The 26,763-nt window shown below is 40.9% G+C and overlaps 1 protein-coding gene across 1 annotated transcript in view; it reads left to right on the top strand.

Annotated features, from left to right (window-relative positions):
• Positions 1-15,655: 15,655 nt before the first annotated feature.
• cacna1ea (calcium channel, voltage-dependent, R type, alpha 1E subunit a) overlaps positions 15,656-26,763 on the top strand; it is a gene marked incomplete at its 5' end in the record, with an annotated part of 151,689 nt that continues 140,581 nt past the window's right edge. Inside the window, one exon of the mRNA XM_084066543.1 lies at positions 15,656-16,173. Coding sequence (XP_083922669.1) covers positions 15,656-16,173 — 518 coding nt within the window. The remainder of the gene's footprint in view (positions 16,174-26,763) is intronic.

Genomic DNA, 26,763 nt, shown 5'->3' on the forward strand with positions numbered 1-26,763 from the left:
CAGCCATTGCACCTAAAATGGAGACATACTGTATACATTAATTAACTTTGAGACAATTGAGTTCTGCTGCAGTCTATGTGATGATAGGCCCTCATCATTATCATTATGAAGACATAAGTGACTTAATATGCCTATAAATATGTCTGATATTTAAGCACTTTGGCCTGATTATGTCATTTTTCAATTTTCAATTTATTGAATGGATTTGGAGCGAAGCCTAATGCAGTCTTCAGCATTTCTATTCATGACAAATGAGGGGTTGTAGTGATGCTTAAGTACAATGTACAGTAATTCTGACTATCAAACAGTACAATAGCAACATGTTTATATGGGAGATAAGATTAGCAACACCCTGAACAACTCTATTAGTTAGTTAGATATAGATTATATCTATCCAGTATGTTAATGTAATTTGTTCTTCTCACAGTTAGCAAGGATTTTTGCTGTAATAATGAAGGATGAGGCAGTTTGAATAATCATTCAATCATATTTTAGCAGACAGACTCCTGAAGCCAGAATCATGTTAGCTGTTATTATTACTCTACTACTCCATATTTCCCCTCTCTGAACTAGAGCTGCCCTGATCTTAGCCAGCAGTCATGCTTATCGTTTGAATTGCACACAAAATAATTCTACATGTCTATAGAATGTCAATCAGTGGTTGATAGCTTTAATAAAAAATAGAGTTATTTGATGCGTATTTCAGCACATTTAACACCATAAACACATCCTGATCTATGGATAATGTAAATTATTTGTTCTTCAAACCTGTGTCAATGTATTTAGTATCAATATTTGTACTTGAGAAAGCTGTCTCTTTTCAAAACATCCAAAAAGTCTCTGAGCCTGTGAGTTCAACTTGAACCTCCAAGTCACTGTCCATCGCGGGTGTATCAGAGGTTTGATGGGTTGGGATACAGACTAGAAGAACATTTTCTGATCCAAGTTTGTTGTGGTCAAAGACCATGTAGCATAATGCTTACTGTACGTCTAAACTTGGCATAAGCATAATTGACTGGGAAAATGTGACCTGTGTTTTTAAAATGCCAAAAGTACAGATATCGGATCAGATTAACTTGCCTCAATTTGTATGTGAAAAGCCAGATCAGCAGCCAGGAAATTTAGTAAATGCAAACACCTTTTTTGTGAAATTACAAAACCATTGTACATTTGGCCTGAAAAGTGAGGTGGAGATTATGTTTTTGCCCCTGTCTGTCCGAGTCTGACTGTTCGTTCGTCTGACTGTTCGTTCGTCTGTCTGTTCGTCTGTCTGTCTGTCTGTCTGTCTGTCTGTCTGTCTGTCACCACTGGACAGATTGACGTGAAACATATAGGCTAAAGAATCTTTACACCACATATTTTTTAATCTGCCTCATGGAGGTATTATAACAGGCCGCTTCACATTTTGGCCTATAACTCTTCAAAATGCCCCCCCCCTTCCCCCCCTGGATTTCTTCGTACATGATGAAACTCCCCATATCGGCCACTTTATTCCAAAGCACCATTGGAACGACAACTCATCATTCCAAAACCTCGATAGTCTGAAATATTTCCCATTAGACCAGAATGCCATTAAACTGACAGTCCGTTGTTCCAAAAACAAATTCCCATTGTTCTGACGGTTCATTGATCAAAAAATGATCATGCTCTCCATGGTGCTGAAATGACACAAAATGTTTGCACGTCAGTAAGCTACATCTAGTGTATTCTGGCATGCAAACGTATTTTGCAGGCAAAAAAAACATGTGATACTCACTGTACTCACTGCACATGTGTGCTGTCATATGTGTTGTGAGTTGGGAGAATGCACACGCACAGATAAACAATAACCCACCACAAAGTGGCTCTTTGACATCCCTGCATAGGCCTTCAGACGTGAGTGGACAGCAGCTTGGATCAAGTAAAGAGATACAAGAAAGTTGAAATTTCTGGTTAAGTAGGCTAGAAATGACATCCTCACAGGTGCAGAGAGCAAGTATTACACATATTTTCTGCCCGCAAAATACGTTTACACATCAGAATACACTAGATATAGCCTACTGACAGGCAAAGATGTTTGCTATCTGATATTGCCTATTAGATTATTGTGTTAAAATTGTGTTGACATTATGGCCCAAGGGTGGCACTAGAGATCACTCAAATGCTTAGGGTTCATCCTCCAGGTAGCATGGATGTGCTCAGCGAGTTTCATGACAATCCACTGTAGATTTTGAGATATGTTGTGTGCAAGTGGACATTTTGCTTAAGCTAGAGGAAAGACCGTGGGTTCACCAAAAGTAGTAGGGTTCACTCTCTGAATATACAGTGCAAATTTTGTGGTGATCCATACAGAAGTTTTCAACATAGACTATGATGTTTGGGACCGCATTGTTCGACTGTCCAACCAAACAACATACAACATCGCTATCCTTAGAGACCTGTGACTAGCAAGGCTAGAAATATTATACGCATAATGATGTGAATAAAATATTATATGGGAACATTTTATTCCCCTTGCTGGCAAATAACAACAAACACTGTTATCGACACAATTAAGCAGAGAGAGACAGACTGGACAATGGACTCATAAACACAGTAAACCCCCACAGTCTGTGTAAGTGAGTGAGTGAGAGGGCAGCATTGCAAGAAAACTAATAGGTGACACATAATAGGCATTCAATTATTTTATGAGAATAACTGGTCCCTGACAAGTTGGTTAAAGCAAAGAGATGTCAGGTGCCTGGAAGCAGCAAGTGATTTAGATGAAATTTCATGCTGGCTACACCATGTAAATTTGCCATTTTGGATATTTTTGAAAACATTTAATGGTAATAGGTAGTTAGAAGCATTACTCATATTATTGTGATTCATTGATATTTTACTTACTTCATCACTTCAATAAAAAAGACTGAGTTTGATAGTTGGAAGCACTCAAGCCTACATAAAAAAGGTTGTGGGACAATTTACAAATTTGAAGTTATAGTGGACAGTATTTGAAATTTATTTTTTCTATTTTCTAATGGTTTATTGGGGCTTTTTTCACCTCTCATACCAAATGTCTCGTAGCCTACAACTGTAATACAAATAATTAAAGTCAATCATTTAAGTAGCTATTCTTAATAATGAACAAAATGTGTAAAGTGATACTGTATAGGCTACTGTTGTTAATAGCAGTGACTGAGACAGGCTGAAAAACAAAGCCAAGTGACAACGGTGTAAGTGAACGCAAGTGAGCTGCAACTGGTCACGGGCCTCATCAAGTCACTTTTCGCCCAAAAACGACAGAATAATAGCATAGACAGTAGTCAACGTTCTTGTCAATGGACATTGACACGCCTAAATCTAGCAAACCTATATTATTAATTTCATAACTGCAGCTGTGTTGCTCACATCACCGTGTACTATAAGGTCAGCATTATGCAGGGTACCACCAGTATTTTTTTTTACCTCATTTACCACTCCATACTCCAATAATGGAAAGTACCACAGATTACTATAGATTGAAATGGATAGCTCCTCTGGTGGAGTTAAATGAAAGATTCATTCTTATTATTTATATTAATCTGTGGTCTTGGCACAGGGGTAAGCTATTGTACCTGTTGAATGGAAAAGCATTATGGCAATAAGAAACTTTAATGTGACTAATGGACCATAATGCTTACAGATTGCTGCCTCCTAGCTAGACATCATTATCTGGCCACGGTAGGAAGTTAAAAAACATCACCATCTGTCCAAACAATTTAGAGGACGTTCATAGGGCTGGGAGTACTTTGCACTGTGGTATATGGGCTTAGAAGTCAGTCACTGCACTGTTCAGTTAAAATTGTGACTTGTGAGATTTGTGAGTTCAACACTAGAACTGGAAATGTAACTGAGGAATGAGGACCTACTGTATTTACTGCCTGCAGCCAAGACTCTGACCATGTTGTGTGGGGCTGCTGAACGTCTGCGCATTATTTGAGCATCATGGCAAATCAAGGTAACTGGGTCAGTTTCGGTATCTTTGCCTGATTTACAGGTGATATCAATGTTAACTTATATGGTCCACCAGCACTATTTTAGACAGATCATGGTCAAATTGCAGTTCAAGTCAAGTACTTCTCTACATAATATTAGATTAGATTAGATCTTTATTGATCCACAAGGGAAATTCAGTGTGCAAAAAAGGCAAAGGCAAAAGCAAAAGCAGTTAAGATATGTTACAGGGCAAGAGAAAGTAAAGCACAGCAGGGTATAAAGGCATAACACACACAAAAAAACACCATCAACTAGAAAAAGTGCTCCTCGGAGCACAGGTCTCCGCCAGGCCAGGAAGTATTTATTTGAGGCGTGTTCCTCTGTATCTCCAACAGGAAACGTTGAAATGAATAAACATGCTGGCATGTTTATGCCAGCATGTTTATTCGTGTTTATTCATTCCATTTAGATTGAAGTCACGTTGTGACAATTTTGGGGCAGAGGTTCTGCTCTGGCATCCAGGGAGTGTGGGTGCACAATTTTGATCGGCCAATGGTGCCAGATATTAGCTGTTCAGGGAGGGACGGACGGCGGACGGACGGATGGACGGGACAGGGTGCAAAACATATAGTCTTGGCGATGGTGGAGACAATAATGAAGAAAAACGTATACAACGGTACACACCTTCAACAAAGCTTGCCTTATACAGCACAAAGGAAATAAGAAGAATGCACACAGTAACCATGTTAGATAGTGTCCTTACAGAAGTGACCTGTTATGTTGTTACTTCAGAGCTAATTACACATCATGGCATTGAGTGTGTGGGCTCTACCTGCAAATGCCAATTAATCAAGAGTCACTCAGTTATGTATTCACTCTGAATACATAACTCTTGACTGTCTTAAGTTAATGACTTGATTACTTGATTCACACTGTTTGTTAGATGTAAACAAGATGACATTTAGAGAGATGACATTCTTTGTTCAGTGTGAACTTCACCTCAGTTTTCCACTTGTCTTGTTCGTGTCAAGTATATGTAACAGCATATTTTGTCTCGGTGCTATAGCCTAGAGAAATGTCAGTAATCTTCTTGTTCTTTGTTTGCTTGCAATTCCTGGACCTAGAAGGGATTATGGGGAAAGGCTGAATGTATTTTCTTCCTTTCATTCACTACATAAATTTGCATTTTGAGTTCTTTGCATTCATTGAAATGCAATGCACACTGTAATTGGAGGTTGTAAATTTAAGGCATATATGTTGGCACCAGCCTTGACTCTCCACCTCACAGAACTGCAATATGCCGAGGCAGACATTTAGATGAGGTTACTGTTAAAAAGGTGAAGCTAGCATGAAATATATTTTTTTTTAAATATATTACTAGAGAGGGGACAGTGTTACCTTTACTATACTTCACTTTATACATACTCCTTCAAGTGCATTTCACAGTGTTCATCCATGATGTTGCTATCCTTTTCATTGCTAGCTAAATGGTCTGTATGTAGCTCAACTTGTTGTTTGTTACTTTATGTTTGCAGGAAAGTGAACATTTTTTTAAAAAGAAGACAAATAGCATATTTTTGACAGCCTGCAATGAAACCACAAAAAGGTTAGAATCATCATAACCATCATAACATCACACAAACAAGAAAATACCGAACAATTGTCTGCTCCATCACATGATTACTCTATTCATTCACTCTATTCGATTCATCATGACTGTAATTCATGTTGGGTGCACCCTGTTCATGATGCATTATAATTGTTCTCTTTCATTAAACTTGAGAGTCTCCGGGATTTGTCCTCGTAGTCATACAATGTGACATATTATGTCACATCGTCATGCATCACTCTACATTAGAAGATTACTACTCTCTCAAGCCTGCTTCCACAATCTTCGAAAGCCTCAATCGGAAGCTGTCATCTGTCATTTCCGTTCACGAAAATATATTTTAAAATATTAGAATATTTTAGAATTTCCATTTCTGCTAACCAGCAAGCTACTGTTTGCTTTTACTCATTTGTAAAAGTCTGCATGGCGGAAACATTTGAAAATTGTCTATACTAGGCCCCCCTCTTTTCCCCCTCTACACTAAATAACACGAAAATAGCCGCTCACATCGCGTCACATCGCGACGTGTAATGAGCTTGTAGATTGGCTATTTTCACTGAATGTTAGCCTATTTTCTCTGAATGTTCAGCTATTATGAGAATACATATAGATAATTTACATTCGCCAATTGTTCGCCCCAGAATAGGGACGCTAGTTTTAATGTTCTTAAACTAAAGGATCACATTCAGAAACTTGTACCAAAATGCACATAGTGATCTGTGGAGTTTAGATTTGTTAAGTGAGAAACCTGGAGCTAATCTCTCTGTAAACATTAGACGTTCAAGGAAGCGTAATGCTTCCTGACAAATGTTTGGCCACTGACTAGAGTGACATCCAGGCAGAGGAGAGGATGGAGTGGAACATGATGTATAATCAGGCATTTGTGTGGGCTGTCGTGGGCAGCAGGTGTGTGATAATATTCCTTGCCTGTCTGATACTCTCCTTCAATCCTCATTTTGAGGCTTGCAGACACCTGGCTTCCACACTGGCAGCGTAACGGCAATCTGATCCCTTGGAATACTTGAGTTGAGATTTTCTCTGGTCTCACAGTTTTCATCCACACTCAAAATGGCAGGAAGTGAGCCCCCAGCTGCAAAACAGCCGCCATTCGATTTTTATACGTAATTGGTGCCGAGCAGCTTGAAAGCTTGGTGACCAGAACTAATCATCGATAGGCCACTTAAAAACCAAGGACAATCATGATGAGCCACAGACATTTTAATTGGCACTTACTGTCCCACAAAAGAAATATGAATGCCAGAATTTGAATGTGTATGGTTTTGTAATCGAGTGACTAGCAGTCACATTGGGGTGTGGAGGCACTGTGCAATAAAGCCTTCATATTTGGTTCTGTGTAGAGTTGTTATTTACAGCCCTCTGATGAGGGTACATAGTCCCCCTAGTGCAGTGGTTCTAGTAGTAATGATGGCTTTGATAATGTTTTGATAAGGGAGTGTAATAACACTTGGTTGTTTCGCAGATTTTCAGCCTTCTGCTTGATGCAATGGGAGAGAATTCCTTCTCTCTTTCCTTCTACCTCTATTCATGTCTTCAGCAGCATCAGCATGATGAATTGAAGACATTGCACTATGAATTGAGTACAAGAGGACCCCAATTGAAACAAGCCAGTGGCTTTCTTGGGCTTTTTAAATCCTATTTAGTTGACCTTGTATTTGAACTGTACTTTCATGTGCTTTTTGTCTGCAAACTTCTAAATAAAGTATTCAATCAATCAATCAGAATGTGGCAGATGAAAAGCTCATGATGTAAAGATCAAAGGTTATTATTAGTTAAGGGATTGTTTGAAATCATAGTATATCTCCACAATTTATTTGTTTTCTCAAAGCTGTATAAGGTTCCATGTCTCTTAATTTATGCTCCTTCGCACTATGTTGTTACACACTGAAAAGTTGCTGATTTACAAGCTCATGACGTGTTGCTTCCTCAACATGTTGTGAGCTTGCAGATCAACTATTTTTGGAACGCAACACTCTACGACGAAGAACTTGTTATTCAATGGCTGGATTGAATGACGATGTGGCGCTTGCACCTACACAGACTTGACAAACAGTGGGTCCAAATTAGTAGCCATATTGTACTATTTTACAGTCCAGTTGTTCCACCGGTGGCATATACTGTATGTGTATGTGGTCAGTGTGTATCCGGGAGAAAATAGCCTGCAAAGTGGGGTCAACCACATGCTTCTTATCTATTGGTTTACGCCCGGTCAAACTCCACGCATTGTATCAATGCGCCACAACATGAAGCTCCCTTCGCGCGCATCATTGGAAGGGAATTGAATGCGTGTGTTTCTGATGCGTATGTGTGACTTACCCAAAATCTAATGGCCAGATTGCCTTTTCTTTGCCTGCCACCGACAGGCAAAGAAAGTAAAATCGCTCTTTTTCGCTGGCAGCGGTGGCACACTATTACACTATTACTCTGGCAGTTAAAGAGATAAAACTTGACGGTCCAGCAGTTTGGACAAAATAAATTAATCTTAAAAAACTACTACCTTTATACTCCCCTGGAGGAATCAACATTACAAAATAGGAATCCTGTGTAATCATCAGTAGAGTGCCCCACCCCCTCTCCCCATCTTGTCTGAATTCATCTAGCCTTATTTCTGTCGGTTAATTGTGTTGGCATTATTTCCCACAGAGCCTCTTTGAAAACGTAATTTGCTAAATGGATTCAGTAAGAGTTGGATCAATGAAGCCTGTCCTGCCTCCCTTCAGCCTAGGTTTCTTATGCCAGGAACCTCAATAGTCCATTGTTTCACAAATACACTCTCATTCTGTGCCCACCTCTTCTAGAGTTGCTGGAGGACTTAACAGCATCAGGTGGACGGTTCACTGACAATCACTGTGTCAGCTGAAGGCCTGCCTGGATTACTAAACCGTAGCCAATTAAGGTCATTCTAGCCATGCTGGCATTCTAGGCCCCAGTGCCACAGCATCATTAGCCTATAATATATTATAGACTATATTATATAATTAACCTCCTAGAGGGGAGGAAATGGAGGATGTAAGAGGTGACAGGGGGGCAAAGCTAATCAAGACATATTGAAACAGCACCGCTCTAACCTTGTTCCCAAATGTATATCCAACTTACGAGAAGATGAAGCCTGCAAAAGAACTACTGCCGAAAGTGTATAACCGGAAGTACAGGAAGTTCACTTTTGTCCAGCCTACCGGAACTTCCTGTAGCCCTGTACTTACTGTATTTTTGGTAAGACTAGTAGTTCTTGTCCAGCCTAAGCGGGCTTTAGTCAACAATCTAAAAGATGTTTCAGCTGTTTTGCTATTTTTGAGGACGGCAAATTGTACGAGGCGGTAGACGCTAAAAGGGCTGCATATAAGGGGCTCCTTACATGAATCCTTTTATGACACGGTTTGTTTGGGTCTGATGTCATGCTGTCACAGTCAGCATAACACACACCATATTTGGATGTAGCTGCAGTGGGAACTCTATATATGGTCATGTCTGAGTCATAGTGAATATGGTTATGTCTGAGTCATAGTGACAGGGGACCCATGCCCAAGGGCTACGGTTGTCCCCCGGCTGACCGGCTGACCAGCTGACCGCTTTTGTTGATAGGAGGAAAATGTTTGCAAAGAAGCAAATATACGTTCCTATTTTATTCATATCTTAACATTATGGTGGTATAGTTAATGTAAATATAGTAAGCTTGGTTTATTTTTCCTTAGTTCATAGAATGCCCTAACTAGATCCTTTAGCGGGGTAAACACTGTTGGGTCCGTTTTTATTTAGATCAGATTAGATGCCAATGACCATAATAATGGCACGCATTAAATCACACATTAAACCAAATGTGCCCATGGTTAATTTAATTAGCTTCAGATATTAAATATCATTGATGGCTATGTTGTAAGGTTCAGTGGTGGATTACACAATCTGTGCTGATCAGGCACAATAAACATGAGGTAGATCTGTTTATTTATTGTGTAACGAATAACCGTATTGGTGGAATGATTTGTTTGCCTACAGAAGAAACAAACAGGTATCAGAATATGTTTTTATCAAACCGATGGGAAGCATGACAAACTCAAACATATATAAACCATCATACAAACTGAAATCAGTACGTTACTGTCCATTGCCAAGGTAAGTAAGGGGTCAGTGACTATGTTTATGTGAAAGGATTTTAATGTATGTGTAAGGCAGTAGCCTTTTTATGTCAGCAGGTGTTGCTGTTGCCAAGCTCCCTCACCTATGGTGTCAGCAAGCATCACCTTTTTGTCCCTCACCGGACACCATAGTTCAGCTGACTCGGCAGCTCATGGCGCCATGTTTGTTAATGTTTTCTTTCTGTTGGAAAGGTGAGCACTGTTTTATGACTGTAGGAACAATCTGTAAGATATTTGAGTTACAAACGCCCATCCAGTGATTTTGTTGCCATACAGTGTTAGCTAAGAAGCTTAACAAAATTTTGATGTGACTATGAGAAATATGCAATGACGTTTTTGTACTTAAATACTGAATTGAAGTTGGCCAGTTACATGGGCATAGAAGAGCACTTATTGAGTGGGAATTGTGCAAGGGAAATATTTCTACATTCGTTTTGTTTCGTTTTACCAATGTTATGGTGCTATTTAGCAGTAGGACATATATTTACTGTGAATGTTTTCTTTCTGTTGAAAAGTGGAATGACCAGAGCCAGAAGCAGAGCCAACCTATGTGAGCAATTCAATCCAAGGTCTCAACCACAATCTAGAACCAGTGTGTCCAGTGTCCATTCTCTCCGCACAACATCCCATCTCCTACAACATCAAAAACACAACGCAGAGTCCAAGGGTGTATAGAGAGGCCAGTACACTGTGGGTTACATATGTGTAGACGAAGAACCTACATTGAAATTATTTTTTCACCTACAGTACTAGTTGATTATCCCACATATACCATGATCATTAATCGAAAATATTAAATAAAAACATTCACTCATTTTTGTCTCCGCCAGGCTGAGTTGCATGTTTTGCACCTTGTCCGCCCGTCCGCCCGTCCGCCCGTGCGTCCGTGCGTGCGTCTGTGTCACACTGAACCTACTTGGTTGTTAGTTGTAGGCCTTCCACTTTCCACATACGCTTTATCTAGCAGTGTAACTCATTGTAATGACCCATCATTGTTTTGAAATTGTGCCCCGTTTCTTTTCTTTTCTTTAATTTTTGTCTTTGTTTATGTTCTTTTTTAAATTCCTTTATGTTTTGTCTTATTTTTTGGGGTGAAACTAATACAAATATTATAAACATAATAGCAAAGCCAAGAAAGGCAACAAGCGCACCACTTACGTAGATACACTGCGGAGCAACAGTGGAGCTAACAACACTGCAGAGCTCAAGACGCTGATGCTAGACAGGAGGGTGTGGAGGGCAGTGATTCAGAAGTCCCGAGTTGTTGTTGGCTTAGGCTGCATCAGCGATCCTGTTTTCTGACCTAAAGGGGCGTGTTTAACATCTCCGGCGAGAACAGCTGTGTGATCCCATTGGTTCACCGATCTGTCCGTCAGCCCCCGCCCCGTCAACACAACATTACGAGTAGGGTTGTCCGATATTGGCTTTTTTACCGATAACCGATATACCGATATTGTCAAACTCTTAATTACCGATACCGATATCAACCGATACCGATATATGCGGGGATTATTGTGATTAGGGTAAGCTCAAATTTCATATCACACACACCATACAGTAAGAACTACTGTAAATTATTAAAAAAAAATAAAAAAATCCGATATCGATTTTTATGCTAATATCGGCCGATAATATCGGGAGGCCGATAATATCGAACATCCCTAATTACGAGCGACGCCCACTGCACTCTGGTTGGTTGGGGAAATGAAACACTTCCTATATCGGGTACACCGACGCGCTGCTCCAGGCTTTTATTTTTTAGCAAAACTAAACAATAAAAGCCTGGAGATCGAGGCTATTGTTGGCTAGACCTCACGCTCGCATCGCGTACGATGGAAGTTCCGCCCCTATAGACACTCTCTGCTTTAGGTCGTGACCAGGCTCTTCTCTTCGCAGATGAGTGAGGCTGGGAACGAGGCTAACTAATTCCCAACCTCCAAGAGATTGTGATTGGTCACTTCAAATCTATGACACATGGGCTTCTCCTTACAATGTAGGTGGGCTAAGGCCACTTTGTGTTTTATTTGACTTAGTTTTTATTCATACTGATATTAATGATATAGACTGATTAGTCTGTAAAACAAACTGTAAGGCAAACTATGAATGTGCAAATGATTTATATAAAGGTCATGATTATATTTCATTTATATCTGATTGAGGTCATTGTCAAAGTCCCAAGAGTCCCATCTGCCCAAGGAGCAGATGTGCAAATTGAATGTGATTTTACAGCTATTATTTTTACATTTAATTTAATTTTTTATAAGACAAATAAGGTGTCATATTTCCTTTGACTGTTCTCTTGCAAGCTGCAGCACATGACTGAATTACTGACAAATATATATGTTTTTGTAATTTTAGTAATTCTTAGTGTACTACTTTAGTGCCATGTTAAAAGTGGACTCTTACACATTTATTCGGAACATTTAATTTGAGGGGTGGTCCTGGATATCCAGGAGTATCCTCCCTGAAGCAGTCCTGCTAAGAGACATTCTAACAAAGACGGACATATCGTATGTTCGTCACTGTCAGGCAGAAACCTTGTATCTCCATGTTTAAGCTTGTTATGCTTTTTGGAAATTAATGCCCTACTTCATCATCAGGAGTAGTAGTGAAAATAGCAGATTACAAGCTCACAACGTGTCGCATCACGATGCATTCTGGGATTGTTACCTGTTACCTATCCCACTCGTGCCTTGTGGCACATAAGGCCTTCACAGAACGCTTCCAATTTTCACGGTCAGCTGCTGCAGTCCTCACTTCAGACCATGATTTCCATCCTGTTTCTTTTCTTTCTTTCTCAACGGTACACCTCCAGGTGGTCTTTGGTCTTCCTTTTCTTCTTTTCCCTTCTGGTGCCCCTGTCATTGCTATGTTGCAGCCGTTGTTGTAGGCCTGCCGTAGTATGTGTAGTATGTGTGAGCTTGTAGATCTGCAATTTTCACTATTTAATTCAAAATAATTGTAATGATAAAAAAGGAATAGTTTTGGACATACAAGGTTACACCTGACAGTGACAATATGCTCCTGTTGTGGGCGCAAAAAAGTAATCTCATGACACTTTACATGTAGTAAAGACCATACTCTTTAGCAGTAAAGAGTTAGTTTAAATCTTCTGTCTTATCGCTCCTCACTACCCTTGGTGTACAGTCTCTTTACACGGTTCTATTTGAAATAAAGCTTATGCCAAAAAAGAAAAGATAAAAGTATTTGAGGCTGCGAGAGACATTTATCAAGAATGGATGTTTTATAATAACTCATTGTGTTGGTCTCTTTTGTCTATTGCTGTAGCATAGACGTCAGATGCTACATGTCAAAAGCTTTTTTTCCTCCTGTTTCCTTTTTGCCACAAAAAGAACAATTCTCGTCCTTTGATTGGCAGTGCATTTTAAATAATAAATTAATAAATAATAAACAGTGAGTACACCAACAGCAGGGCTCTAAGGATGACAATATCGATCCACCACAAACCAATGGGTGACATCAATGCTAGCTCTGTCCACTTTAGTTTTTATTGCTATTTACTTGACCATTGGTCCTGATGTTTATTGACTATGCTTCATGACATTTACTCCAGTCTTGACTTTGTAAGTTGCTCTGGATAAGAGCATCTGCTGAATGTCGTAATTGGTCATTCGTTATTTTTTTCACTTTAATGCTTTTGCTGTATTAATCATCAAGTGAATGAATATACCCCAACACACAGTTCTGGCACTATAGCTAATGTTGTTGTTATACAGTCAGGAAATACTACAGCATTAGGACAGACACATTATCTTTTGGGGAAAATGCTGTTTCATTTAAATAGTTTTCAACAAGTAGGCTGATATATTCTGACCCCTTCTGCTCCTCTCATACACTTTATGCATTCATACAGTAGCCTATACTGTATGTTCCCTGCACAACATGCTCAGTTTTGGGCAATTCTTATTTCAACAAATGCAAATGCTGGCCGTTAGCGCTCAGCATGATCCTACTTACTGGCCACAGTCTAACTGATAGTTTGCACTTGCAGGTTGTTTGATGTGTATTTGAGTAGTCAGCTGACGTCAGAGAGCATTATATGGCCCCCACTAGTTTGCGCACAACCATTTCTGGCACATGATCACTAAATGCTGTTTTCCAAGGCTGGTGTGATCACCCAGGGCCGGACAGTGGAAACCACCATTACTTTTGCATCTTTATCATTGGCTGCGGGCCAATTTGGATTCGGCGTCCATTGGCTTCAATTAGTAGTCAGGACTCCGCATATGGAGATTCCGAACCTTTCGCGTTGGTTCCGGAAAACCGCATATCGGGTCGGGTCGAGGCCTAGCTAAGATCGTAGGCAAAGGTCTGAGCTATCTGTGTGCGAAATTTGGAGTCTGTAGCACCAACCATGTGCTGTCAGGGCTCATCCATGCGATTTGGCCCAATTCGGCCTCGGCTTCAATTAGTAGTCACGATTCAAGCATAGAATAAGTAAATCCTTTAATAATTAAACCTAGCAACGAATGAGTCAATAATTGAATATGAATAATAAATGTAAGTTTTGTGTACATCAAACAATAATGGTTACTAATGGTTGTTTTTGATCCACTCAGTTGATCACCTCAGTAGCCCAATCTGATCACCTGGTAGATCATAAGGAGATGTTTGCCCATCCCTATATTGTACAGCATCCTCATATAGATTATGTGTGTCTTCCCCTTTCTTAGATGCGTGAAACCACTGTAAGAGGCTTAAATGAACTGTGTTTTTCATTGTACTTACAGTACCAGTAGATGTATAGACATTAATTCATGGATCACCTCAACCGCCCCTTCCCTCTTTACAATTATACCGTCAGCAGGCATAGCACTGGCAATATTAAACAATTATTTGTTTTGAAAACTGCATTATAGCTTAATTGGTTCTCATGCCTGGAGGGCTTGTAACTCACTGTGATAAACTAGTTGAGGATTGAATTTAGGCCATAGGCACTGCCTCAGTAGCCTCTGGAGATGAACAAATGCATGCTCACACAAGTTGAATCCCTTATGACTGAAGTATAATCTGACACCTAAACTAGAATGACTGAGCACCACCACCTCTAAGTGGAAATGATAGAGCTATATCAAGGCCATATAAGTCCTATTTGTTCAGTGTGTCCCCAGGGGAAACTGAAGCAGTTCTTGTGAATTATTTACTTGGCAGTAAATATTTACTATTTATTTGCCAGCAGGTTCACTCAGCTCAACTTATACCATAGTATTATAATATTATTATTACTACTATAGTGCTGGGGAATATTTGTATGGTAGAGCTTGTGTAATTGTGAGATATAATCCCACATACTTTTTATATACATACATACATACATAAAACCCCTGTAAAACATGAGAGTACAGATTGGTGGCATTTAGTAACAGGACAGACAGTGGTCATGTAGTTCTTTATCCGGTTCTCCATGCTGATGGAGAAGAGAGCCCAGTTTTATGTGACTCTGTATAGCTCACACCAAGACGAAGCTGCAAATGCATTAAAAGCAGTTTCACCAAAGAGTGTACGAGTTCAAGGAATAACATACTGGTACATGAACTTTCCAATTGAACTCAGAGTAAAAGCACTTGTGGGCCTAGAAATCAATAAGGAACACAGAAGACGGCGGTCTGTGCAACACAGCCTTATAAAGAAAAATAGGCCAATGCTCCGTTCTACAAGGACCAACCCACCTTGTCATACAACATGCAGTGATGTGTACGAAAACCTGAGTTTGAGAAAAATCGCAGTGCCGTAAATGCTAAACAGAATCTAACATTTTCAAGGAGGATGGGTTTGCATGCATACAGTTCACCATAATCAATTACTGATAAAAAACATTGCCCAAACCAGATCTTCTTTGCCCACAAAGCAAAACAGCTTTCATTTCTGTACAAGAAACCTCACTACTCCCTCTTTTCCTCTACAGCACTATGCTGAGATCTCTGGCCGTCACACCACCATGTTGGAACTGGGCTCCTGTTCGGTCAGCTCTCAGTCTCTGACGGGGGACCACAATGCCTTGGGGCTGCCTAGGGGCCAGAGAGAACCAGCTATTCCATCCGGGGGTATGGGGCTGGTGTGTGGTAGCAGCACCCCCATGCGCTACCTCGTACACCCTCCCCAGGAGGAGTGTGAGAGCTGGCAGAAGCACCGTGGAGGATTGGCTGGTGGGTCTGGAGGATTTCAGGGGCCCCGCTCCCTTCTGGAGCCCCAGAGCCTGTCGACCAGCTATGACACCCTCTACCTCCCACATGTGCCTGGACACCCCCCACCTCTACCCCAGCACCACCTTTCTCTGGATGTGTGTTCGGCGTTTGAAGGTGGAGGGGGATTGCTGGGGGTGGATGGCGACATGGCAGTAAGTCCTGGTATGATGAAGAGACGTCGTGGGGGCATGATCGAGCAGAGGGACATTGTGAAGGCTCACGAGTTTCACAAGATACAGAGCACACCACAGGCACGACGCAAGGAGTGGGAGTGAGTATTAAACTAATATATTGTCTTGATCTGAAACACTAATGGGCTTGGGCTGCAGGTGGTTTCCTAAATGCCACCTTTATTAAACAACTTTTATGAGAAAGAAAGTTCAAACACATTTCCTTCCCCTTATAATGTTCTGGATGTATTTTCTTTGTGCTCACAGCCTCCGGTGATCATTAGCGTCAATAATAGCCACGATAATTTAGCTGTGCAAAGTAGAAATCGCAAAATAGCTACAGTACATTAACAGTTGGCACCACTGCAAGATTTTTGATTGGAACGCCTATACAACCTATAACTCTAAGAGATGTTTTTTAAAAACTAAAAAAAATATATATATATATATATATATATATATATATATATATATATATATATATATATATATATATATATACATACATACTCCAGAGAACAGAGATGGACAACTTGTAATCATTTGACAGCCCTAACATTAAGCCACTTAAGCAGAATGGCAAAACTGAGCTCAAGAGAGGTGAAAATACAGAATAATAAATAAATAAATTACAGTGACCTACGTCAAAGTTTAAAATTCCAGTGTAACTCCTTGCCTTAAAAAATACTCCAGTCCAGACTAGAGATGTGTGTATTCACAAATTTTGATACTGTATCTCCTAAAACTTGTTTACTAAGGCCTGGTCGCGTGCCAATGTACATGTCGATACAACCAAGCTTGTAGATCAGTTATTTTTGGTGTATGAATGGAGGAGCTAAACACCCGCTGTTTAGCTCCTCTATTGCGCTGTGCTTTCTCTGGATGATTCGTTTTTGGATGAGAGAAACTGACAGAAACTGACAGAAATTACCTAAGATAAATGCATGTCTCTTTTCATCTCATTACATTTTTCATCCGAATGCATGGGATCCCAAACGTGATGAATGAGGGGTTTACTGAACCAAATTAAGAGAAAGTTTACCCCTGAATTTTGAATCCTGAGGTTCAGCTGTGCTAAACTATGTTACAGTCGGATCAATAGAAGCAGACAGATGTCCTCACACGCCTGTGTGTGTGTGTGTGTGTGTGTGTGTGTGTGTGTGTGTGTGTGTGTGTGTGTGTGTGTGTGTGTGTGTGTGTGTGTGTGTGTGTGTGTGTGTGTGTGTGTGTGTGTGTGTGTGTGTGTGTGTGTGTGTGTGTGTGTGCTGTTAACCTGCGTGTGTGCAAGTTTATGCATGCACGGTAAGAGTATTTATTGGCTCCCTGCAGTGCAGTGGAGTTTCTGGCTGATTAGTAGAGTGACACCATGGCTTCCCTTCTCTGCTAAAGCTCCTAACTTGTGGGGTGTCACCTCTGGTGGTGCTGGCACCCTCTGTGGCACCCTGCTTCCTTACCCACGGGCACCGGATGCCACATATTACGTTGAGTGACTAGGGGATTGGTAGAGTGCCACATCCCATGGGAAAAAGAGACAGGGTTGGAGAGGAAGAGGCGGGGAAGAAGGAGAGAGAATGAATGCATGTGTAGAGGATATGGAGGAGGAAGATCAAGTGAATGAATAGCAGTTATTGTTGTGTGAAAACTCTGGGAGTGGGAGTACCAGTGACAACCAGGAACAGACTGGGTGACGACCACGAAGAGTGTGGTGACATCTGGAGAGACAGAGAGACGGCAACCCGGGGTGGAGAAGGTTGGCAGCCCAAACCACTTCTTCCAAAAGCTACAGACTGCAGTAAATCCATCAAGGCAGAATGGGATCTTTGTGCCCAGCAGCAACAACGACGCAACGCACAGAAGAAGGCTCACTTCTGGTTAGACGGAGGAGGAGCCAGGCCCGGAGGCAACCCACAGTGCCTAGAGCCTCCTAGTGTCGCCAACACCTGCTGCTAACATCTCACCAGCCACCCCAAGCCCCCAAGAGATAGTGGGGGCAGTAGCATGCCACTTGGACACAGGCCGGGGTCTGATCAGCCTTCGGGTCGCCTGGAGCAGGGTGTCTGTTGCAAGACCCGAAACATCCAGTGACTCCAAGAAACAACACTGATGATAATGTCCAAGTTTGTACATCAGTTGATGTTTTATTAACTGTGGTCTGTGGAGAACAAGTTTGTACTTTGTATCTCCTCCATTTTATGGTATTGATTTCAGACATAAACCAATATCAAGATAATGTCAAGTGATTTGATTTGCTCTGCCCCTTTTGATGAATGCAAAAGGTAGCACATGATCGTGATTGACGGTGAATACAGGTGACAGGACACTTTCTGATCATTGACATTTTGCATCATTTAAATTAGAGATGCATTTAAAGAGATGCATGAGGTAACTGATCTATAAGCTTACAACACTTCGCATCACCACGTTATTACACAATGTTACCGATGTGGATTTGATTTTCTTTTTGCCATTTATGCATCAGCTCAAGTCTGGTTGCGTATCACGTCGCCAGCCGGCAGGCACTGAAAGTAGCAGGTCTACAACATGGTATTACACAACATGGTATTACATGTTTGTGAGCTTGTAGATCTGCTACTTTGAGTAGCAGATGCACAAATCAGTCTTTAACAGCCAAAGAAGTTTCAACAGAGCGCATTCCAATTCAATGCCGGAATAGTTCATTTATACAAATCAATACAAAATTCATTAACTAGCTGCTCATCATTGATCCATTTCATTAGGATAGCAGCAGCATTATATAAAACAACCAACAGAGAGAGACACTGACCGACTCGAAGACCGGACTGTGCCGCGAGTGACCTGTCCTTGGTGATAATAATAACGCAGATTAATGACAATCTGAATCTGGATGTATTTATTTAAGTGAGCTGGTCTTTACAACACAGTGCACGTGCTGCGGGCGCAGTAGTCATGAAGTGCGGGGCTGAAGGGCATTCCCATTGTCTGGGAAGACATTGATTGCTTCCCATTGACGGAGACGTTTGAGGCGCTGAAGCCGTTTTGTTTTCCCACATATCACAGATATCTGGTTGATGTAGTCAGTTCTTCACTACATACAATTCAGTTTTCATTAGAGGTAGGTTACTCAAGTGTTCAAAATTGAATACAAATTTCATGGAAAAAAGCAGTGTTGCCATGGCAATACTGGCAATACTGGCAATACTGGCAATAATGACGGCGGAGGCCATGCACCTGGGAGCTGCATAGTACAAGTTTTTGTTGTCTTTGTTTAGGTTGTCTTTGTTTAGGTTGTCTTTATTTGCAGCCTCTGTCCCTGCCCACCAGGAATTAAGACTTTTCAGTCTCACGGACAGTTATTTTATTACATTATTTTATTTATTTAGGTTGTGCTATGGCACTGAACAAAATGCCAGACCACCAATACAAATACGTAGAGGTACAATAAATCTTAACACTACTAATGAGAACAGACATGTAGAATTTGTTCAGAAAAAAAAAAATCAAAGCACACTCCATACTGCAGAATGTATTTAAAATGTATTTATATTTCATTGACATGAACAAATCTGGTTCTAATTAGCAACACCTAGTGACACTTAATTAATTCATTAACTGGAAACTAGGAAGATTTTTCTGTTTTAACATTTAACACATTTGGCAATCATGGAGACTGAAAGTTAGCCGTGGTATAAGCGAGATAACAATTTGAGTAAGGCCTGATTCATACTTAGCTGTGCACTGGTGTCGTGATGTGAGCTTGCAGATCACCTATTTTAGGTGCACGACGAAATGTGCTACCGAGTTTAAATCAGGTGTCAGTTAGTTATGAGAAAATTACCATGCTTCACGGGGATAAATCACCCTCTGCTTCACCTCCCTGCATGTCATGCAGTTATTTGATCATAACTGACTTGCTTGGAGCACATTATCCCTTAGATATTGAGTGACACGTGGCCCTGGTCATTATTGAAAATGAGAACTGGGTCTCAATTCATTTACTTGGTTAAATAAAGGCTAAATAAATAGCCTGCAATTTTTGCGTGTGTGGAGGTGGGGGCATGTATGGCACAGTATGGCTGTGTGTGATTGTGTATTTGCATTGTTCATGTACAGTATGTGTGTTGCAGGTGGTGACCTGGAAAACCAGCCTCTTGGAAGGTCCTGTTGATAGTAATAATAGTACTTTGAATTGGCATAACATGCTAGTAATGACTGTAATCAGACAGCTGGGATTTATCCTTCTACTGATTGACACAGGATATGTTTTGGATCAGTCAACTGGAGCAATTATTAGTAGATATAGATATATAGATATAGTTCTGGATTATATTCAAGTGTGTGTGTGTGTGTGTGTGTGTGTGTGTGTGTGTGTGTGTGTGTGTGTGTGTGTGTGTGTGTGTGTGTGTGTGTGTGTGTGTGTGTGTGTGTGTGTGTGTGTGTGTGTGTATGTGCGCGTGCGGGTGTGTGTGAGAGAGAAAGACAGTCACAAAAATAGATAAAGCACATCTGTGGCAAGAAACGAATTGCTATCAATCTTAACTTTGAAAATAATTACCGGTATAACTTCAGAGAAAAAGTTGGCAGGCAGGACATGCCTGCCAACGCACGCACGCACGCACGCACACACACACACACACACACACGCAATATGGCTATCTAATGCCTGGGTACAATAAATCTTGTTTTTGCCTCATTCTGTCTGTCTGTCTAGCAGGATATCTCCAAAAGTTATCAACAGACTTGTGTGCCATGTCAATGTCATCATGTCATCCAGCCTTAGCCATGGTCACAATCTAATACCACTCTGGCCATCTTATTAAGATCCCTGGTCTACAACCTCAGGTCTGTGTCGCCAGCAGGTGATCTAGTACAATGGTCATATCCCCTAACCAGTGCCCTAAAAAGTGACACTGTCAGTGTGGACCATATAACAAAACCTCAACGCTACATGCCAACGACCAAAAGCAACTGTAGCAACTGAACTAATGGCACCATATGCTGTATACATGAGTCATTAAACTTGACTGGATTATCGAGAAGGCGTTTGAATCCTTGACACAAAAACAATTCTCAGCTTGCTCTGCATGAGGCCTTTCTTCCCCTAAAAATTACTTATTTCTTCTGGTAAACAACTTAGTCATGTTGTCCATACAGTCTGTGAAATATTGTATTTAGAAGCACAGCTTGAGGCCGTATTTCTCAATAGACGGCCATATGTCTATTGAGAAAGAGCTATTGCAACTTAATACAAGAAAAAGGAACGTGAAAAATACAATATGCAAATATAATCAATGTAGCTTGTGATTTATATTCTCACAGAAGCACAGTAGCATTAAGGACGTCCTGCACAGATTTCTACTCACAAAATTGTGAGTAGCCTACAACAGGAAAGTTAACAAATCAAATAATGTTTAAACGTGTAGTCTACAGCATGAGACGACGGTGCTTGCACTTATGTCTATAATTGAATCGTAGTTCAAACCTTCTTCAGTTAAATCTCTGTCAAACGCTAGGAGACAAAGAACTTTATCGTGACTCATTTCAGTGAAGGTGTTGAGGGTGTGAATTGCTGACCTGCCTGCCCACTTGTCCAGTCTTTTGTTAAGCAATAGCAATCGCCTAATCACCGCGGCAGCACTCTTAAACAGAAATGTACGTGCAGTTTGTGACACTCCAACAGTATGGACACGTCTGGAGTAGTTTTTGGGGGGTGGTGATTTGCTCCCCGTCCATCTTTCGCTAAGCAGAGGCGTCGGGGGGCAGTCTTTCATGAACAGGCAAGAGCTCACTTGCCTTGCCTCTATAATGGCTAAGTTTCTGCTGTACAGCTAGAGTAGGTACACAATACAGTAGCTAGCTAGGAGTCAAAAAGAAGAAGCAGCATCACAAAAACACCATCAGAGAAAATGACAGTATACGACAGTATACAGTACACTCAATACAGTATCCTGCACTATGCAGAAACAAATACATAGAATACACCGATATCAATACAGTGTCAACAGTATTGACAGTACAATAACCGCACACTACAGTGTTATTGAGGAATAGAATACACTGATGGTATTACAGTCTCCGTGCAGCATGTCAGAGTCAGTGTCTGTACAGTAATTTTACTGGTGTTACTCCATAGTTATTAGTCTATTGATTGACCATCATGTGTATGTCCTCATGGCAAGAAGGACTCACTAAGTCTATTGCACTTCTACCGGAGGTTTGCTTGCTCACTTTCTCTACTTTCTCTTCGTGGAGGGGGTGGAAGGTGTTGACCATGATCGCTTCCAGGTTCCTCACTGTTCTCACCTTCACCACCTCCTCCCCCCCCATCCAGTGTAGTCCCTCATTAATATATTTATACTCCATCGCATGTCGCTTCCCAAAAAGAACGGATTACTGATAACAATGTGTTGTGATGTGTCACGTAGTGACCGTGATAATCTGTTCTTGTTGTGTGTTTGAGTATAAATTAAGCTTTAATCTCAGAACCATCTCTATTGAAACAGAAGAGGTGGAAAAAGAATGTTGGACAACAAGAAGCTATCGAAAGAAGCTATTGATATAGAAATTATTCAAGCGAGCAAGTTCTCTCTTACTGAGTCTCACTTTTTGTGTTATCCTTTTAGCTTAGTTTTTTTTTACCAGCTTGTGGAGCAAGCTGGTCTATATTCAGTCGCTGCGCTAGTAGCTCTTGACTTTCTCCTCATTGGCTGTCCTTTAAGCAAATGGGGAGTTCGCAATGCTATAGAATTCAATGCGTCGTCACTGACTGAATCAGTCAGCGCAACACGTTCACTCAAACGTCTCCAGGCTATGGCATCACAACTGCTGGCGCTACATATAAATGGAAATGTGCATCAGTTGGTTCAATAATCTAAGTTTTATTTGATTTGGTTTGATTTGATTAGATCCCAATTAGCTGGTGCCATAGCAACCAGCTAGTATTCCTTGGGTCCACACAAAAAAACATACAAAAACTATTAGTACAGTTGCAAATACAAAATTATTAAATGTCAGTACTCAACACACAATACATAATGAAACTAACAAATAAGATAGCTGAAATTACATGTGAGCAAAGAAACAGAAAAAAAAATAGCCCAAACAACACAGTTTACTGAGAGCACCCCTCCTTAGAGATCGAGGAGGAGCAACGACATGTGAAGACGTGTGCTGCAGAGTTCCTGCCTGAGACATATTCTGTCGTTTTGGCATGGTTTTGTCGTTTACACCATGATAAGATGGCAAAGCATTTGCGGTCTAAAACTGGCGAGGACGCCGACATGATGACCACGCTAATGGACGCTATCGGAAGATCAGAGCAAAATGTTCTGAAAATAATTGATGTTATGAAGAAAACTTTGGAGGCTGCTGTATCCAGCGAATTACACAACTTCAACAACAATACTCAGCTGAAGGACTTGGAGGATTCAGCTAATATATAACAAGAGTGGTGGATCTTGAAACTAAGGTGGCTGCTTTGACAGAGGAAATAGATAGGCTCTGTGATAAAGTGGACGACATGGAGTAGAGACAATGCAGAGAGAACTGAAGAATCTTTGGGGTTGAAGAGGGATTCGGCAACACTCGCCCAGAAAAAGCAATAGCTCAACTATTGAAAGAATCACTACAGTTGGACTACATGCCAACCGGAATGGAAGAGGAGACCAGCCAAGACCCATTGTGGTGAAATTTCACTATTTCCAGGAAAAAGGGACATTCTCCTCAAAGTAGCCCATGCAGGTTGGCAATATTACACACAACGACTGGAGAATCCATATACGCAGACCAGACAGAGAGGGTTGCTAAATTGCGCAGAGCTTTCCAGGGAGTACAGGTCCTATAACACCAATGCCCAGGAGTGAAGAAATGCGGCCTCCTACATCCAGCCACCTTGAAAATAACCACAGTTTCCGGGGAAAATAAATCATTCCAAGATCCTGAGTAGGCTGAATAATATATAAGAAAGCTTCACCACCTGAGGAATATGTTTGGTTGATATTGTATTATTAAAAACGTTTGTTTGGGCTTATGGACCCTTGCTCATCATAGACCCCAGAATATGTCATGGGAGAAGAAGTATATAACTGGTTATTAGCTTCTATATTTACCTGCTCTTATTTACTAATTTGTTACTTTATATGTTTTGGTTAATGGTATAGGTTTATACAGATGTGCGAAGTACATGTGCATATGTGTGTGTTGGATGTCTGTATGTACTGTATGTACAGTATACATCTGCAAGAATGATTCATGACCAAAGATACTTTTTGTTGTTATGCTCCTTTGCTTTCCATTGCTGACACAGAGTCTCACACACATAAACTGAATACATTTGATGGATGTCAAATCAACAATTCACTTGATATTTCACAGTTGATATATTCTGGTACCAGTATAAGTACCTAAGGGCTTAACGGTCAGAGAAGAAAGATGGATGACACCGACACACAGCGTCATTATTGTGTAACCACTGTGTGTGTGTGTGTGTGTGTGTGTGTGTGTGTGTGTGTGTGTGTGTGTGTGTGTGTGTGTGTGTGTGTGTGTGTGTGTGTGTGTGTGTGTGTGTGTGTGTGTGTGTGTGTGTGTGTGTGTGCGCGTGTGTGCGTGCGTGCGTGCGTGCGTGCGTGCGTCACAAATCATCATGTGGCTGACTTTGTCTTTAATCTTTCTGTAGTCTAATAGAACCGAAGAGCATTGGACATTTAGGGGGTCGAGGAAAAAAAAAGATCAACCTTTCGTTATCAATACATTTTGCTTATGAGTCCTTCAGAGGGTTGTGGCAGCAGAAAATGCCATACTGCATTTTTATGGAGATATTATAATATAAATTAGTATATTATAATATAAAATTATATTATGTATATTTGTCTTAGAGTGAAACACAAGTCTCTGGTGTGAGTAGGGCTGTCTGTCCATACTGTACGTGTGTAATACGTGCCCTGTCACCGGCTGATGTTTCCTTTTCGCTTGATATCGTTTGATGGAGAGACAATACAATCATGATACGAACTTTACATTTTAACAATCGGTTCAGAATTGACTGAGTACGGCTATAGTTAAATGTGAAGCTCTTGCTGCCTATATATATATGCATCCATCCACACACTCTAGAATTGACTGAGCATGGATTAGTTAAGCTGCTGTCTGATGAATTGGCCTGGGCCGCGGGGTGGCGGTCCAGGCACCCTATGCTGCAATGCCACCCTCACAGCGTGCCGTGGGTTTGAGTCCTGAATCCTTTGCTGCGTGTCACTCCCCATATCTCTCCCTATTTCCTGTCAGTCTACTTTCCTATAAATAAAAAGGCATAAAAGCCCAAATCTTCAAAAAAAAAAATATATGGATGAATTCATGTCACTTGCCTTTATCGATTTAGGAACTTGAGTGTGTACACACAATTGGAAATTAAGTATAGAAATGGATACTATTCCACAATTTATTTATGTACAAAAAGACCACCGCTCACTTGGCCAAACTTTGCAAAGGCACCAGAGGTACAAAGAAAAATCGACAGAGGGATTTCCACATATGTACTAGTTCCACGTACTGTAGCATTCATATGTGTTGCTGCTTTCAATGTTTCACTGCAGACATTGGTGATACTACCTCTGTCTCAGACAGTTTCCTGGCCCCTGCAGTGTTTACTGAATCAGGAAAAACAGCAGTGCAACTGCCTCTGGGTTCAATCTGTCTCCTACTGTCAGTGTTTGTCTTCCCACGGAGCATTGAATGAAAGGCTACCCTCACTGGACCTCTGACGTTGACTTTTATTCTCAACCTGTTGTGCGCTGTGAGTCAGACATTCAGCCAGCCTAGCAGGCAGGATCAGGGATTCAGAAAGCTATTTCCCACCTTCTATATTAGCCTGTCAGGCAGCAGATGCAGGGCTGTGTGACTGCCATTTCAAACAGAAGCACACTGTAATTGGGCAACATATTCTCACTCCGACTCGTCACCTTTGACCAAGCTGCTGTATTTCTCGGGTTAGGTGGTCAAAAACGATTTGCGGTGAGAATCTGATGCCTCAGCCATAATGTGGAAGATGTAGACTCAACATGGAAAATGTTGAGTAACCAAGTTACAAACATTGAAAACAAGGCAGTCGCGCTGTCAAAAGCATGCTTGAGACACATGAGCCCCGCCCGAGCGCGGCATGAGCTGGTGGGAATTGGTTATGGTCACTACTTCATCATCAACATGGTATGCAAAAGCGGAGAAATATGTTGGTATGAGAACAGGCTGAATTGAGAGAGAAAGGCATGAGGTCAAAACTTGGATATCTGACTTTTGAATGAAATTTGGTAACAGTGCTGATTCATTTTACACTTTAAAGAACTAGTATCTGACAGTGTTTGACTGTATTGCTCTTTTCATACAGTAGCTACATCATTATATTTATCTGTGGGCTATTGCACTCGCATAATCCCTGGATCAATTGGTCAATGGGTAGTCTTTGGAAAAGGCCATCTTTAGATGTTTTTGTACCAAAGGCTCAACACATTATTAGACCTGACCCTTTCAAACTGCATCAATAAACAGTTGGGAGAGAATCTTTGCCTTTCCACCTAGTGTGCGCCATCCCCCCTTTACTGTCTCACAGTAAGCATTAGACAAACACCCAGAGCAGTGTAAATGTCAGAGCTGTTTGTCATAACTGAATTATTAATGCCGAGATGCTGAAAAAACATTTTCAGCACCACAAAACCATATGT

This window comes from Gymnoscopelus microlampas (assembly GCF_963454915.1).
Source record: "Gymnoscopelus microlampas genome assembly, chromosome: 9".
In the NCBI taxonomy this organism is placed as follows: Eukaryota; Metazoa; Chordata; class Actinopteri; order Myctophiformes; family Myctophidae; genus Gymnoscopelus; species Gymnoscopelus microlampas.